This window comes from Acromyrmex echinatior, chromosome 4 (assembly GCF_024713525.1).
Source record: "Acromyrmex echinatior isolate Ae372 chromosome 4, ASM2471352v2, whole genome shotgun sequence".
Lineage (NCBI taxonomy): Eukaryota > Metazoa > Arthropoda > Insecta > Hymenoptera > Formicidae > Acromyrmex > Acromyrmex echinatior.
In genome coordinates, this window is record NC_141855.1 from 6,509,849 (window position 1) to 6,527,127 (window position 17,279).

At 32.7% G+C, this 17,279-nt stretch overlaps 3 protein-coding genes and 1 long non-coding RNA gene across 6 annotated transcripts; 2 read left to right on the forward strand and 2 right to left on the reverse strand.

Moving 5' to 3' along the window:
- The first annotated feature begins 409 nt into the window (after window positions 1–409).
- Window positions 410–7,725, forward strand: repo (homeobox domain-containing protein reversed polarity). 3 transcript variants are annotated; one of them, XM_087405047.1, is made up of 6 exons: window positions 410–699; window positions 900–1,054; window positions 1,465–3,014; window positions 3,194–3,272; window positions 3,476–3,699; window positions 5,058–7,725. In XM_087405047.1, exons 3-6 carry the CDS (start codon window positions 2,588–2,590, stop codon window positions 5,675–5,677), a joined length of 1,350 nt encoding a protein of 449 aa, XP_087261173.1. In that variant the 5' UTR covers window positions 410–699; window positions 900–1,054; window positions 1,465–2,587; the 3' UTR covers window positions 5,678–7,725. The 3 variants fall into 3 exon arrangements, with proteins under 3 accessions (XP_087261173.1, XP_087261172.1, XP_011065163.1); XM_087405046.1 differs by having other exon boundaries at window positions 928–1,054; XM_011066861.2 differs by lacking the exon at window positions 900–1,054.
- On the reverse strand, window positions 7,574–11,899 carry mTerf5 (mitochondrial transcription termination factor 5). The gene is made up of 6 exons (XM_011066860.2): window positions 11,573–11,899; window positions 11,017–11,150; window positions 10,629–10,935; window positions 9,960–10,381; window positions 8,288–8,497; window positions 7,574–8,069 (listed from the first exon to the last, which is right to left on the reverse strand). Exons 1-6 carry the CDS (start codon window positions 11,753–11,755, stop codon window positions 7,805–7,807), a joined length of 1,521 nt encoding a protein of 506 aa, XP_011065162.2. The 5' UTR covers window positions 11,756–11,899; the 3' UTR covers window positions 7,574–7,804.
- On the forward strand, window positions 11,180–13,101 carry LOC147909900 (uncharacterized). The gene is made up of 2 exons (XR_015544719.1): window positions 11,180–11,629; window positions 12,013–13,101. It is a non-coding gene; the product is annotated as an uncharacterized LOC147909900 (long non-coding RNA).
- On the reverse strand, window positions 13,089–16,737 carry eIF2Bdelta (eukaryotic translation initiation factor 2B subunit delta). Its single transcript, XM_011066859.2, has 5 exons — window positions 15,310–16,737; window positions 14,846–14,973; window positions 14,440–14,617; window positions 13,987–14,167; window positions 13,089–13,573 (listed from the first exon to the last, which is right to left on the reverse strand). Exons 1-5 carry the CDS (start codon window positions 16,249–16,251, stop codon window positions 13,362–13,364), a joined length of 1,641 nt encoding a protein of 546 aa, XP_011065161.1. The 5' UTR covers window positions 16,252–16,737; the 3' UTR covers window positions 13,089–13,361.
- Window positions 16,738–17,279: the final 542 nt, after the last annotated feature.

Consider the following 17,279-nt stretch of genomic DNA (forward strand, 5'->3'; position numbering starts at 1 on the left):
TCCTGCAAAAATAATTTTTTCCACAGATATTAAACTTATTATTATAGCTTCAAATATATGTTTCTTAATAAAGCAGTTAATAGCAGATAAATAGATGAATTTAATACACCAGTATAAAAGTTAATAAAAGACAATAAAAGTAAGATGGATAAAATAAATTAAAAATGAATAATTCATACCTAAATGTGGAGGTAATGGAATCGAGTAGGGACAAGATAATACTGAGAAGATGATTAGGGTTGATCGGAACGATGGACGATCAGAGTGGAGAGCGCGCTGAAATCGACGCGTATACAAACGCGCGCTAATTACTAACAACGAAAATTAGCGGTTAATATACACGCGTACATATACGGGGAACGGGGGGTGGTTTGATTGGGCCAATTCGAGGCAATTCCTGGCGATTGCTGATTTCATTGAGCTTGCGCTTAAGAGTGCTTGGCTCAGTGCTACGCCAACTGCCGACCAACAGAGACATGGATCTCTTCCTCGGGGTAACAAAAGTACCGTACACCTTACGCGATTATGATCGATCGGTCAACGCGCGAATCTCCCGTTCGCGATTTCGTCCAGTACTAATTTTTTCTACCTCTGGATCCTCCGTCAAGAAGAGTTCGTACACGAGAATGTCGGGAATGGCTTTCAATCTGCATTCTGCATTTCACAAATGAAAAAAGAAGCAGTGAAGAAGAATATGAGGTAAGAACTGATATTGTAAAATCCCGAGCAGAAGACAAAGTCATCATAATATCAAAATGTTAAAATGACTCTAAAATAATTATTAAAGTCACTTTTTGATTTGTCAAGATTCTTTAATGTCAAAATGATAATATTGTGATTCGTTCTTCTTCTGGGATGTTGCAAGTCTCTTGAATGTTTTTCTTACACTTTTTGCAAAGATTTTGATGACGGAATACTGATCGACAGGAAATTTTATACATATACTTCGCATCTCTGTGCTGCACTTAAAAATTTCAAACGATTAAAAAGATGACATAACCAAAAGAAGAAGAGGAATATAAACACACGTTAGGATGTTCGCGATGAGATTGAGGTAAGAAGATACGCGTTACGTACTCTGCATATTAATCACCTACGCCTTTTTAAACACATAGTTTGTTTTATCGTATATTGCAAATGAAAGAAAAAAAAAAGATTAGTTGCTATAATACAAATTTCTTCAATTCGAAATCGTCCAGATCTTCTAAAGATTCTCGAACTTTTCTCCATATTTCTTCCTCTTAATTTCCGAGTTTATCTCACGTTACGTATTACTTCTAAACGCAATCACAAAGGTATTGGCAAGGTGGAAAACGAATACGTTTACTTCCCACGAAACAGGAGCGATTCTCTTATTTCCCACGAGCTCCTATAGCGTGTAACCCTCGCACGGATGTTTGTACCTCGTGTCATCTCCACCCCCGTCCTCGCACCAGCAGATCAAGAGACATTTTTTGCACGCAGATCGGAAGGGGGAGAGATAATGGAGAAGAGGGGACAAGTCGTCTACTGATCACTGGGACCTGCTGAGACAGTGGAGCGAGGAGAACGATGGCGTTGGACCATGAGGGGCAGCATCACCGCGCCCGCATGAAGCTGGATTGGCCAGGGCCCCGGGTATGGGGGCGGTCTGGGCCGGCGTGACATGGAAAATATAAGCCTGTGTGAGTGGCGGCTGATTAGCCAGAGGCTCGGGACGTAGAGTAGTGGCGAGAGTGTCCCGATAGAGAGAAGAGAGGACGGACGTTCTCTCGTTTCGAGGGAGACGTCGGTCGTCGGTTCGGTCCAGTTCTTCCAAGGTCCACCGCGAATAATCGGCCGGCGCATCGCGCGAGTTAACGCCGCTTAAAACTAATCAAAATTAATCATAACCCAGGCAACAATTGATCGCAATTGCCAAGCGCGCGCTCCATTACGAGCAATCGGGCAATCGGACGACGCCGATCCTCTTCCTTTTTTTTCTACCGGCGGGAAGTGGAAAGAATCTCGGAAGAGCCTCGATGAATAGGCGTGATCGATGCTAAGGTGTGAGACGGTGATCCCACCGAATCACGGATTTCAATTTAATTTCAAATCAACCGTGTTGATCGCTCGACTTCCGAAGATGTAAAATCGATAGAGAAGATCCAGAAAGGAAGCCTTCACGGAAGACAACAGAAGTGATTTGTGACATCCTGCTGTACGTTGGACTAAATCGATTAAAATTCGAAAATTGAAAGTTGATGTTCTGCAAGTCCCTTCATTAGAAATTGGAAAATAATTTGAATTTTTAATAAATTAAATATCAGTGCGAGCTGAACACGGAATGAAAATAAAGACTGTAACACGAAAAAAAAAAGAGCTAGTGGATAATTGATGATCAATTTAATCCAACATCTCTCTCGGAAAACCTTTCCCAGCATCTTATCTTTGGATATATATCTTTGGATATTCGATAGTGACATATTTCTCTGAGACCAAGAAAAATATACTTCATAGCGGAAACGTTGAAATTTTACGAAGCATGCGTCTCGCTTTGATTCTTTGAAGAAAGAAAAACTTTGAAAAAGGTTTCCCGTTTAAGGGATTACAGAAGAAATTTTCGAAGATGGACGGCGCACCAACATGGGACGATCCGCTTTTCTCGGACTTTGGGACTCCACGCGGAACCACCGGGAGTCACAGTATCCAGGTGATGCTGAGTTTGCAGACAGGCGGAGGTCATCATGGAAGCGGCGATTTGATGCCGACCGGCGGTCAGCTTCACAAACTGGACTCCTCCAATAGCCCGTCACCGCATCATCAGGCCGCATCGCAGCATCAGCATCACCTGCAGCAACAACAGCAGCAGCAGAAAGAGCTCAAAGAGCTTGAGTTGTCCGGCATGTATGCACCGTTGCCACCACAGACCCAGGACGTCACCACTTCAACATCTACCAGCGTCACGCCGACCTCGACGAGTCTCCAGCAGGGTCTGCAACTCGGTAACGCGCTCAAGAGGAAACCGGACGATCCAATCAACGCACTCGCGCCAGGTAACAATGCTTGATAATCTTCTTCGTCTTTCTTTTTCGTCATTTTCTTTTCGTAATGCGCTTATCTTCTTTTCTACATAAGTTGTCGAAGCTTTCTGTTACAGTTTCCTAATCTTATGTATAATCTTGCTAAACTTTATGATTAACAAAGACAAACAAATATTAACTTTGCTTTGCAGTCAGTAGCGAAGCGCAGCCAGCCAAGAAGGACTCGAAGAAGAAGACTGATAACAACAACATCAAAAAGAAAAAGACGAGGTACATGCATCCAATAGTATTGTTCGATGTTATATTTAAATATAAGTACTTTTTAAGTACCTTATAAGTTTATTATTAAAATCTCTTAAGTCTGTTAAAACATCAATATAATTTATTTACATTAAAATTATAGATAAATATATATATAAATAATAGAAAAATGTAGAATTCTCTATTTTTATATTTCAATCTCTTCGCTTTAGAACAACTTTTACGTCCTACCAATTGGAAGAATTAGAAAGAGCCTTCGAACGAGCACCTTATCCGGATGTTTTTGCGCGCGATGAACTTGCGCTGAAGCTTGCTCTGTCAGAGACTCGCGTGCAAGTTTGGTTTCAGAATCGCCGTGCGAAGTGGCGGAAGAAAGAACCACCTCGCAAGACTGCCAGTTTCATAGCCGCGGGTTCCGCCAGTCCCGGTTTACCAGGTAAAATTGCATTTTTACGACCCATACGTTCTTAAAAGTACGCACACACAAAGAAATAATAGAAAAAGATTTAAATTTAAAATGTTTTAAAATTTTACATTATATATTTTTTATTATATATATTATATACTTTTCTGTATAATACATCAACTACATAAAAAATATATATATTATTTTTATATATACATACAAAATTTTATATATACATATAAAACTATATTTGGTTCAATGCAACACACGAGTATTATAAATTTATCATAATTATGACTGTTTTTAGGAGACACAATCGATTCAAACGTCGTTCTATTCTTTTTGATGTTCAATGAATAACAAAAATAGAATGATATTGTTTCTTAAAAGAAAACAGTAGCTATATGTCCATATTAAACATGTTTAATTATAAATTATGAACTAATTTTATGGATTTACTGTTTCAGAATATTCGGCATATTGAAAATACAAATCAAACTTTCTATGAATATTAAGGCCGCTATCCGATTCACACTTACAACATTTAATCTTAGCTGTACACATTCTTTTTTTCTATCCTTGATATACACACTCCCTCGGGATTCCATCTTTATTCGTTACCATAACTTTCATAAAAATGGACGCACTTCAATTAATTTTTTTTTCAATCGATGGAAAATTGATTAAAGAAAAATCCATAATGTAAAAGTTGATAGAATTAAGCTTCAAGATACATAGGTTTAAAAAAAAAGAAAATTTCAGAAACACGAAAAATCTCGATTTAGCAAATTGCACTGGGGTTTTTGGAACTCCAATGTGTATAGTTAGAGTTAAGAATCATTTCATCCTTGTTTGTTAAATGTTAAAAACAAATAATCGATGTTCATAAGCGTTGTGAATATGAATCGATCCATGGCCTCAGCGTTAGCTTAGCTGGATATATTCCTACAAGCTTATACATATAGACTAGAAAAGATTTTCAAATCCAATTATTCTTCTATCATGAAATAAAATCAGCATAGAAACAATCATATTTATTATTGAAATAAAAAAAAATATTTTACTCTTGAACAAAAAATTCTTAAATTTAGAGTAATATAATCAAGCACATCAGAGGGTGGGGGAGGGGATAATATATGTATAAATTTAAATTTTAAATGTTAATTACTTTTTTTTCAAGACAGTATGTCAATCTTATTTAATTCGAGGGAAGAGAATAGAAAAAATATTATTTTAATATTATATTATTTTATTTTTATACTCTGTATAAGAGATTACGATAAGATGAAATACGACAAGAGAATATTATTTATCTCATTATTAAAAATCCTTTCTAATTAGAGGGTAAATTTTTTCCACTTATTGGTACATACATCCTATGTTTTCAGGCTCCTTTACGTCGCTCAACAATACTCTAAATCCGTTTGCGTCGCCGACGACGGCGACGGCGCCGCCGGACGCTTGGTACTCGTCGACGTACGATCTGGGGCACTTAAATTTGCTGAATCCGTCGAATTCGCCGTACTCGACCGCAGCGGCTGCGGCCGCAAGCTTCGGCAACAACGGCAGTGTCTCGTATTCGCCGTACGCGAGCATGTTGCCGACGCAGCACGACGCCGCGTTGTTCACCTCGCCGACTGCCGCCGGCAACACCATGCGAGTCCATCAGGATTACATGAATCCTGGTGGCGGCAGTAGCCCGCCGCCACCAGGTGGGCCTCTCACTCGTGCCGACTATCAGACCATGGTGACGACGCACTCGCCGCCCACCCACCTGGGTAACTCCATGTCCGAGGACGAGCACGGTGGTTGCCTCGCGGACAAGTATGCGCACGAGACTGCGGCCGATTACGGTCAGCAGCAACAACCACCGCCGCCGAACGATCAGAAGCAGGACTACGGTATGCACTCGCCACAGGCGCGCCAGGCCATGAAGGATCAAGTCATGATCAAGAGCGAGCCCGGCAGCCAGCCGAGCTACGTGCAGCTGCCTCCTTTTCTGAACTGACTCGCGGCCTCCTCCACTCTAGATCTCTTCTAGGCGACTTTTGCGATCTGTCCGGGTTTCGTGACGAACGCGAGGAGTATTAGATCTTGGACTTGTTAGGTCGCGCAATTTCAACCGGGCTCGCATCGGCGCTACTTATACATCATCTAGCTTCCGATGGCGAACAAGCAAAATTTGATTATAATATAAGGTTGAGATAGAAATAAATTTTATCAAAAAAAATGCTATTTAAATCGTGCAATGGGCATCGATAAGATCTTAAACGGTGCAGCATTTTAATTTTTTTTATGAAATAAGGATATGGATAATAATAGATCTGTATTCTTTTCAGCTAAAGTTCTCGCACGGTTCATTTTTCTTCCTTTTTTCTTCACATTGGAGAGAAAAAGAGAAAAGCTGAACCGTGCAAGAAGTTCAACTAAAAAGAACAGGTCTAATTTAAGCCTTAAAAATCTCGAGCTTGAATATTCGAACAAATTGATCACGTGATCACGTGATCACCTTGCGATAGCCGCGATGTTTCTGTATTCTGTACTTGTTATTTGAGTGATCGCGAGTAACATTTTATGTGGAAGAGTGACTTTTATCAAATTCCAATTAATTTAATCAGCAACTAACTTAACAAATAATGTACGTGTAATATTTTGTTAACATAGATAGAATGATCAATTTTTTATTTCATACATATAGAAAAAACGATCAATAGGAACAACAGATTATAATATAGTAAAAAAATTTACTATAAAATCAAATTAATTGTTGATTAAATTAGTCAGAATTTAGTCGCAGTCGTCCTAACGTCTACTTCTATATCAAAATATAGATTAACTTTAATCTCGGTTTAATATCTTTTTTTAGTTCTAAATATTAGAACTAGAGAGAACAAAGAAAAATAAAGAGGAACTTTTCTAAGATTAAAAAGAATTAAGTTCTTTTAGAACATAATCCTAATTTTTAAAACTATAGAGATAAAGATAAAAGATAAATTAAATCAGGAGATTAAAATTAATCTATTTCTATTAGATAGAAATGGATATAGATTGAGCATCTGTGAGAGAGAAAGAATTTCGAAGAAAAAAGGATATAAGAAAATGTATCCTGAGGGTATATAAAATATTTTATTTAATAGGAGAAGAGACATATATATTTATATAAGAATTTTTTTGTATTTTCGCCGCTCTTTGATAACTTCATACCTCGACATATGATTAAAAATACAAATTTGCGTAGAATTTGATAGAAATGAAGTTATAAACTAAAATGAAAAATTCATTCGTGGTAAAATTATGTAAAAAAAAACAAATCGCTTTGAGTGACATCTCACGATAATTATCGATATTTCGTTCGAAAATACTGTCTCTCGGTTGATAAGGATATATAAAAGATATTCTTGTACATACATATCTAATGAAAATATAATTTTCTTATATTTCTTATAACGTTACACCACATTAAAAATTATTCTATTTAGAAAAATAAATTTTTGAATTTTTTAATTCAACTAATGACGAAGAGAGAAAGAGAAGTAGTAAAAGGAAAAGAGAGAGAGAGAGAGAAAGAGAATGAGAGAGTGAAGAGAGGAAGAAAGAGAGAGTTTGAGCCAAATATGTTCAGATTTGTAATATAACTCGAGACAAAACTTTCTGTGCCTTGAATAACTGTAAGCTTTACGCGCAATGCCTTTGTATTAGAAAACAGTGAATCTTAATCGAAATAATCTCGCTTTATGTATCTTGCAATATTCAATTTCTATATAAAAATAATTTATAATAAATGAAGAAAATTGATATAATCTAATTCTCGTATCATAGAATACAAATTTTATGCGCATAGTATCCAAAGATAATTTGTAATAAATAAAAATCAACGAACTCGATGTAATATATATTTTCCGCATTATTTTTCATTTCATAGCCTCATTTGGAATATATTATTATATTTTTTCATGTCATTTTTACATATGTTCCATATGTTATAAATATACAATCTTTGTTTTCTGTAACATGAACTGCTGTAAAATATTCTGTACGAGTAAAAATGTTTATGTACATTATGTATATTATTGTTCCAACTATTTACATTAAGTATATTGTTATTGAATGCTACAACCTTACATCTATATTATTATCAACTGTTATTTTTCATATTGAAATTATTATTGATATCTTCTAGATTATCTGTACTATCATCAAATTTTTCTATAATATTTCTTTTTTTCAAAGATTGCTCCTTCATGTTCTGTTCATTGATCCAAACACCATCACCTGTGAAATGGTTATTTTTCTCCAACATATATAGACACAATGCGAGATACTGGCTATTAGTAAACGAGTACTCTACATTCTGAGAATATTGTCGTTTTAAATCAGCCAGTACTTTTTTCACTCTCGATCTGCAGAATAAAAAAAAAATGGAAATTTTATTAGTCATTTAATATCATTCTAATATTATAATATATAACAGAAAATTTACAAAAAAAAGAAGAAAATTTAATATTGAAAGTCAGAAATCGAAACATTAAGAATAATGTAAATTATTACTACTCTTTGTTGAATATTCTAAATTGTCTAATTTATATAAATAATTAAGTAGATATAATATGGCCGTTACTGTTCATAAAGTACGATGTGTATATTGGAGCATATTTCGTTTATCGTAAAATGTTTCTTTAAGTATTTTAACATCAGCATGATATCATTAAATGTAGCCATTTTCCAATGTTGATGCCTCATTAGTAACTTGCTTTTGTCTACTCCCAATTCCTGTATAAATATATGCTTTAAACTGCTTCTGGATGAAACTAAGCCGGTTTGTAAAGATCTAGAATAAATAAAATAAAAACAATATGTATACTGTACAAATAATATTTATCAAATATATCAAATCGTACATAGAGTAAACAATCAAGAACAAATAAGGTGTGGAAGTTAATAATTTGATCAATATTGAGATGTAGAAGAGATACTGCCACTGTACGAGGATGACTACGACCTAATGGATAGTGATGCATACCCATTAGGGGAGCCCAGCATAATGCCAGAAGAGATGGAAAGAGCAATAAAACTCTTAAAACAAAAAAATCTTCAGAAGCAGACGGGATAACAGCTGAGATCTTGAAAGTCATTGGAGAAAAAGGAGTGGATGCTATCCACAGAATATGTAACATTGTATGACAGATAACCATATGGCCCTTGGATTGGTTCCCATCTTTAAAAAGGGTTCATCTTTGGAATGCACGAAATAACAATAGCACTGATATCACTCTAGTAAAATCCTTCACATTATACATGGACGATTGAAATCGTTTTTTCTGCCCCAGATATCGGATGAACAAGCCGGATTTATCCCAGGCAAGAGTACGAGAGTGCATATGTCATGAGACAGGTTTTAGAAGAGTAGCAAGGAGGCATATCGGTTGGGGGAAGGAAAATTTGCGATATGCGGATAACACCCTCATCGACGAATGCAGAAAAAAATGGAGGACATCATGGATAAATCACTTTTAATAAGCGAGACACATGGCCTAACATTAAACCAAGGGAAGACCAAGGTGATGATAATTGATAGAGCACAAAACAACTTGCCGCACGTTCGGGAGGTAGCCGGATACGAGCTTGTTGATAAATTTGTCTACTTGGGATTACTCATCACAAACGATGGAGGATGCAAGAAAGAAATATGCTGAAGATTCAGTATGGCGAGTTAAGCTAGGAAGTCTGCCACAGTTAAGCTGGGAAGAATATGGAAGGACACTTCGATTATAAGAGTCACGAAGTTCAAACTAATGAATGCTCATTTTTCCAAGTTACGTATGCAACGAAGACTTAGACCATGAAGAAGGCTGATAGAAAAAGAATCGAGACTTTTGAGCTGTAGGTGTACAGACACATTCTGAAGATTTCGTGGACTGACATCACTAATCAGTCGGTGCTAGATGAGCTCAGGGTCAGTTTCAAACTGATATAAAAAATTAATCAATCATCTTTATCTTCAGTATTTTGATCATGTGGCGAGAGGTACAGGGACAATAGAGAGGCTAATTATTGAAGGAAAGGTGGAAGGAAATCCTAGAGGCAGATTGCCAACCAGGTAGGCGGATCAAGTTAATCGAATTATGAACAGGAGTTTTCATGAAGCCGAACAATTAGCTCAGGAGAGAGAAGTCTGACAGGAACTTATTCGAGTATGAAGTATCACTACATACTTTCGAAGGATTATGAAAAGAGAAGGGAGAAGACATAGAATTTCTCAATATTCAGAAACTATCTATAAATTCTTTTACTTGTCCATTGTTGGGCTTGAAGACAGGAACGTTTGTGGTTGGGCCCATTTCGAAGAATCCATGATGTTAATGTATTCTATACGTTGTTTTGTCTGCTTTATCCTGTATACAATTTGCAGCATTCGCGGATGCTTATACCACAAGTTTAGATTCGGGTGCTGTTTTATCATTTCTAATCGTTCTTGGAAGTCTTCATAACTTATTAGAAAAATATTCATGCAATTCTTTACATATTTATCCGGTATTTCATACTTCTTGAACAATTTCAGTAATCGTTTAACATTAACTGCATCTTGGAAAAGTATAAAGGGATATTTTCTCAAAAATGTTACAATTGGCATTCCTAAAGCTTCTGTAGAACTATTCAACAGCAATCTGATATTATCGGCAGGAGCAATGATAATCGAAGGATTATTTTGTATCTATTTAAAAAATAAATTTATGTAAATATATATTTTCTAATAGTAAAAAAACTCAAAAATATACTCTAAGACTTTGACTAAGATTAGATAAAGAAATAATTTAAAGCAAAAACTTAAAAAAAAAAAGAAAATCAAATAAAGACTCGCACTTGCTTTCATTCCTTTAAATTAAATTTATTGATTAGAAAAATTTATTTAGTAAAAATTCATACAATCAAATTTTTATTTACTAAAAAGCTATACTTACCATTTTTTCATCATAATGGAGATCAAGCCTGAGTACTTTCAACGTCTCTTCAATCATTCTTATACTCTTTATTTTTATGTAACTGTTCAATAATATGTTATCATCTAAATATGATAGATTGAATATCCGATTTTTGTAATACAAAAGACATGTCTGATAGTATTCCTGGACTGTCAATGTATCATGCAATTTGGAAATGTGTTTAGGAACTTTATCACCAAATATATTTGCAGCGATATTTAGTTCGGCTGGAATATTAACTTTATTTTTAAACTTTGATAATTTTGTGCGAAAATGATAGACTGTACTGCAATTTAAAAAATTATTACAAAAAATATATTCATTTCTCACAGAAAAATAAATTTTCGTCAATATGTAATCAACTTACTGGTTCAATAAAGATATACTTATAACTGGCACTCCTAATTCTTTTAATACATTAATTCTATGTTCTAATGTATAGTTTTGCAATTTCAGACAATAACGAAGTTTCTCCATAGAATCCATCTTAATATTATATTTCTGAAAAAAATAAATAAAATATTATATTTTGTTTACAAAGAAAAGATCGCATTCATTTTGAAAAAGAAATTATACCGCAAAGATCATACAAAAAATAAAATAAGAAACTAAAAATCTAAAAAAGTAAATATAAAGATTTTAAAAAGAAAAATGTTAAAGATATGCTTCTTTAAAATAGATAAATACCTATATTACAATTAGATAAATTATTCAAATTAAGTATTTTAGTTAGCAATTCTTTTTATCAATCTCTTGATTCTATTAATTTTATTATGAATGAAATTCATTAATAATAGAATTATATTATGAAAAAAAATTAAATTAATTATTAATCCACATACTATTTCCCTTTTAAAGAGAAAAAAAAATTATTTTTAATTACATCACAAAAAATTAGTAGGTTATATATTTGTATATCTTACCTGACATATCAAACAATTTTTTATTATTCGATGACGAGGAATATTAAAAATATTTTGGTACGTATCAAAAAATTGGTCTACATCAATAGAAGTTAAACCTAAGTTTGTCATAAGAATATTTCGAAATTCTTTCTGTTTTATAACAGACGATGTTTTGAGCCAACCTTGATAAGTGAACCTCATTATTAAAAAATATTGTATATATTTATATTTATGATTATTTTCTCAAATTTGATTTAATAAATGTTCTTAATTCATGGCAATCACGTGCCTCGAATATTCGACAGTGCCATAAATAAACTGAAATAACCATAACACATTTGTTAGGTTAGAATTCCAATCCTTATTTACGCAAATCTTGGAACCTAACCCTAATTAATTTATTTTGAGATGTGTTCCATTTCGTGCACGATGCATTTTATCCTTCTTTAATATTAAAGGTGAGCAGTAAGGATAAAATGATACATCATGTGCGCATCATGTGTGAAGCGGAACTTTTCTGGACTCTACAGTCTCATCCCAATACTTTCTTCAAATTCTAAAAGAACTTAACAGAACATGATGCCAGGACCTAAAGTAGTGGAACTAAAACACTGGATAGAAAATAGGAGTAATAGGAATGATAATACTGCAATAGAAGAGATGTATGGACAGTTGTCTTTTTATAATAAATGATTAAATTATTTATCTGATGACAAGATAGATAAAAAATCATATAATAATATAATGCAGTATATATATGATTGTGTGCAGATCAATGATAATATATTTTTTATAAATAAGCATTGCTGTCAAAGTATAGAGATTATAAAAGTATAATTGCATTCAGAATACATAGTTTGTCAGAATATAAAAAATGCATACTAACTAGAATGAGAAATTCATCAGATTTAAATCAGTATTTGTCAGTAGAATCTGCCGAATTACTATTAATAACAGATAATGTCATTAATATAAAATTGAAATTTGCAAAATACATAAAAAATACATGCAATTTAAAAAATTAAGGCCTTAGCAAAAACACATGTTTTATTTTTTACAATTTATATCAACAGCATTGCATCAGCCCTGTATTAAAAAGTAAATTATAATGCATGTTAGATATATAAAATGCTAATTGATATTAATTGTTGTTAGAAAATTGAGTAAGTTATCAGTTATTTTCTCTAAGTGAAATTTTTTTTATACAATACAGTTTTAAAAAGTTTATTTCAACGATCATATATAAACGCAATATGGAGGGGTGTGAAAACCATAGTGATGTTAGTCACTTAATTATGACTCTGAAAAATAAAAGGATTTTCTATATATTTGTTTCAGTACTGCACCAATGATCTCAAATCGATAAATTTAAAAAGTAACTTATATCACTATCGCTTTCATCCCCTTATATATTAATCAATATCAATTTTGTATATTGGTTTGTATATTTGTTATATTCGATTAATGTAAATTGTTTTATGTGTAATTATCAAATAACCTAATCTGTATTACATTAAGTATTTACATTAAAATATTATATTTGGAAATTTCTGTATTTTATTTGTTTTTTGAATATCATGTATTTGTTTTCATCTTTCTTCGAATAAATGTATACAATAATTAAATGTTTTTCCGTTTGGAGTTAATTGCATTTCAAATAGATTGCATTAGGTATTCATATATAAGTCAGTATTCAATCCGACAATCATTACTTCGAAGTTATCTATCAGAACAACATGTAATTTATAATTGAAACTCTTAAACTTCTCTTCAGATAGAAGACATTAATGATCGTTTGTGTACGTATTTACACTTCGGAAGGTTTAATTCGTAAAATCACAGGAACACTAGTGCATGGTAGAATCGCCAATTCTGTGACGACAGCCGTTACAAGATCGGCCGGTGTCACGTCGTAAGTAATGTTCAAAAGATTTAACGATTTCCTCGTTCGCCAATTGGAGAGTAAAGACTTTTTCGAACTACCATTTAATTGATGATTCACAAGATCATCTGCGTTACCTGAAACAAACGTAGAACGAAATGAATAAATAGTATTATAAAATTAAAGAAAATTAGATAACATTGGATAAGAATTATAATCATTTTTTAAAAATTATATAAATGTAATAAATGAAATATATTTAATACAAGACAGAATTATATATGTATAATATCAATTTACGTAAAATTGATATAAATAATACATATATGTAGACATATATATTAGGTGTTGGAATTAATTCGTAGCGTTTTTAATGAAAGAATGTTATTTATTTCACATGAGCATTAAAAAATACATTAATGAAAGTACTTCCCATCACTTGTAAAACGCTACGAATTAATTCCAACACCTAATACATATATAACATATAAATGAAATACAATCTAGAGATACAATTTACGATTATATTTTATTTTGCCTTTTCATTTACCTAATTCATTGTGAACAATAGAGTCGGTCTGCACTCGTTCAGATGATTTGTGTGTTTCGCACGCTACTAAAACAGGAACATTAAAGGCTTTTGCCATTAAAGCAATCTGTGCCGTTCCTACTCTTGACATTACTGCTCCGTTAGCTAATATCGCATGGGCACCTAGAAAAACTTTACTGACCTAGACAAGTAAAATTATAAATCAGCTTAGCATCACAAATAGAAATTAAAAAATTAAAAATAGATATTTAAAAAATTTATATATTTCCACATTTGTTCTCAATATATTTAAAACAAAAAGAAATATTTATATATTTATATATGTTATTAAAAAATTATTCAGTTTTATAAATATTAAATAACTTCCTAATGCACAGAATCTATTATTGAGATATTTATGAATTAAATTTTTAGAAATAAATTCTTCAATTCATTGTGAGCATAATTACTTACTTCTGGCATAATGAAACTGAGAGCATTGATTAGTATATATGAACACTCAATCCCATGTTTCGCCAAACGTCTTAGCTGTTCTTTTCCTTCTAGCCACGGTCTACCATCGACCACAACCACACGAAACTGCTTGCCTGCAGCATGTGCCTCCACTAATATCTTATGAATTAAGGATGAACTGAAATGTATTTTATTTTCAGAAACAATATTCTGTTATATGCCTTTATTTTATCAAAATTCATAGAAATATAGAAATAAATATATTATATATCTTAGAAATAATAAATCTTCAAAAAATAATAAAATAAGTAACAAAAATATTTAAAATAAGACATAATAAATTTCCAAAAAAAGAAAATTTAATTTGGGTTATACTCTATAAATAGAGGTCATAAAATATACTCACTAGCCATATGTTAAAATAACATTTCCATCCGATATTTTACTCTGTATGGTTAAAGATATCGCTTTGTCAGCCAGCTGAATTTGTTCCGAGATGTAAGTATCTATTATTCCTTGTAACTTACTTTTTGCCTGTAATACATCATATTCAATAAACTATTAAGTATTAAGTCAATAACTACAAGAGACTTAAATTAAAAGAACATGCAATTCACAAATTCTCTTAAATTCCTCTTTGTTTCTTATATCTTCTTATTATATACATATATATTTAATTATATACATATATATTTATATACATACATATTTTATTTTATATTTATTATATGCATATATATTTAATTCTTTGATTTATACAAGTCAAACAGATTTGTATAAAATAGAATAATTAAATTAAAAATATGATATGATAAGAATAATAATATAAATAAATATATGATAAGAATAAAATATTACAAAATCATTTACTTTTTCGTCCGATAATGTAGATGAAAACTGTGTCATCTGCCACGTGAGGTGGCGCATAGCATTATGCATTGAGACGCCCAATGGTCTACAATGGCAAAGATACTTCAGCGATTCTTTCAAGTTTGCCTCGAGACCACGTATGAAATCTTCATGTATTGGCTTTTCGAAATCCTGGATCACCTGTTTGACAGCAGCTAAAAGCGCGACACATCTCGCGTTACTACCAACGATAACTTTATTAGCATACTGAACACCTAGTCTAACTATCGCTGGATGTATATTTGAGTTTACTGTGGCAATATTGAATAAAGAACGCTCCCTTTCTTGATATAAGTGTTTAAATAAATTAACAGTATGCGCATTTTCCCTCATTGTATTGTTCATGACACTTTTTTTCACTGGACATTCACTGGATACAGTTTCTACATGTGGTTTGAGAGATTCCTCACTTTTTATATTATTCTTTACTAACTGTTGCTGCTTGGCAGCTCTCTGAGCCTCTTGCTTAGCTCTTCGTTCTGCACGAAGCTCAGCCTTGCTCTTGCCTTCATTTTTACTTTCGGATGCATTGTTTTGGACATTCGAAGATTGAATTACATTTTCCTTCAAGACTGTAGGCGGTGAAATTGTTGCATCTGTTGCTACATTTGCTTTTGTATTTTTTTCTAAGATTTCACAGTCTAGTACTGCAGATTTACATTTAATTTTAATATTTCCTGTTTCTACTATCTTATTACCTTTTTCTGCTGCTACATCTGTTCTTGCATTTTTCGTTGAGATCTTACAATTGACTGGTGCTACATTTTTGGCATTGTCTACCTTATTAATCTTTGCTGCCTTAGCAGCAGTTTTAGCAGCCTTCTTTGCTTCGCGTTCCGCTTTGATTTCCTCTCTTGTTTTTTGCGAAAGATTCGGCTTCGCATTCGAGTTTGGTAAAGACATGTTTGTCCGTTGTTAGAATTAACGATTGTATATCTTTAAATTCTTCGTTTTTCCGAGATTTCGTTCTCTCTGTTGTTGAATATTTATAAACATCTGTCAGAAACTTAAAACACTATCCATTGACGACTCCAACAAATGTCAACAAACACAGTGAAAATGTTCGCATGTAGATTTCAATCTTGATCGTGCGACGTATTGTTGCATCAGATTTAATGAAAAACAGCGACTCGTTTTGGCAACGATAACTTTTGCTCGATCAGCTTGGGACTTCAAGCAGTAAAATTAATAAATTATATAATTTAATAAATTGCAGAAAACTATTTAATCTCTTCTTATTTAACTACTTTCACTTGATCGAAGTCAAACTCAAACCTGATTGAATATTTTCGTTGGATGCTTGAATCTCGTGAATTTCGAGCATACGCTAAACACATGTTCACAAACATAGACCTAGTATATATAGATTGCAGTCTTAAAGGAGAAAGAAGTCGGAATAACTGGACTGAATTGGATCGAGTTTTCACGCATGCGTGACAAAAATAGAAGACTAAAACGATGTGTAATGAATGATTTTAAGGTTCCATCCCTAAAATAATATTTATGATTTTAATATTTTACATAAAAATAGAATGGTTTCGAGAAGGACGTACTTTTGGATATGTTGTTTTTCTTCTATCTAGATGAAAGCAAAAAAATTTGAAGGTCGCTTCTGCTTTTTTAAATGAAATTATATGATTTTTTTTTAATATAGTATAATTTCTTTAATTATTTTATATATAAGTTTTAAGATGTAGATATAAAAATCAATAGTTTGAGGTATGTAACATTTTATATCAATATGTGTCAGAATAAAATATTGGGTCATCTAAAAAGTATCCGCGGTTTTTTGTCACTAGATGTGTGTTGATGGTCATGTATCTAGTGACAAAGTACCGCGGATACTTTTTAGATGATCCAATATATATTTCATAAATTATTGATTTTCTGATATCTTTATCTAATGTATATATACAGGATGTCCCAAAATT

Coding starts and splice junctions, on each gene's coding strand:
- repo (XM_087405047.1), top strand. CDS start 2,588: ATGGACGGCGCACCAACATGGGACGATCCGCTTTTCTCGGACTTTGGG. Junction 3,273..3,475: donor ATCAAAAAGAAAAAGACGAG/GTACATGCATCC, acceptor TCTTCGCTTTAG/AACAACTTTTACGTCCTACC. Junction 3,700..5,057: donor CGCCAGTCCCGGTTTACCAG/GTAAAATTGCAT, acceptor CTATGTTTTCAG/GCTCCTTTACGTCGCTCAAC.
- eIF2Bdelta (XM_011066859.2), bottom strand. CDS start 16,251: ATGTCTTTACCAAACTCGAATGCGAAGCCGAATCTTTCGCAAAAAACA. Junction 14,618..14,845: donor GTTATTTTAACATATGGCTA/GTGAGTATATTT, acceptor AATACATTTCAG/TTCATCCTTAATTCATAAGA. Junction 13,574..13,986: donor TATTGTTCACAATGAATTAG/GTAAATGAAAAG, acceptor CGTTTGTTTCAG/GTAACGCAGATGATCTTGTG.
- mTerf5 (XM_011066860.2), bottom strand. CDS start 11,755: ATGAGGTTCACTTATCAAGGTTGGCTCAAAACATCGTCTGTTATAAAA. Junction 10,382..10,628: donor TCCATTATGATGAAAAAATG/GTAAGTATAGCT, acceptor TTTTTTAAATAG/ATACAAAATAATCCTTCGAT. Junction 8,498..9,959: donor TCAAGCCCAACAATGGACAA/GTAAAAGAATTT, acceptor TATTTATTCTAG/ATCTTTACAAACCGGCTTAG.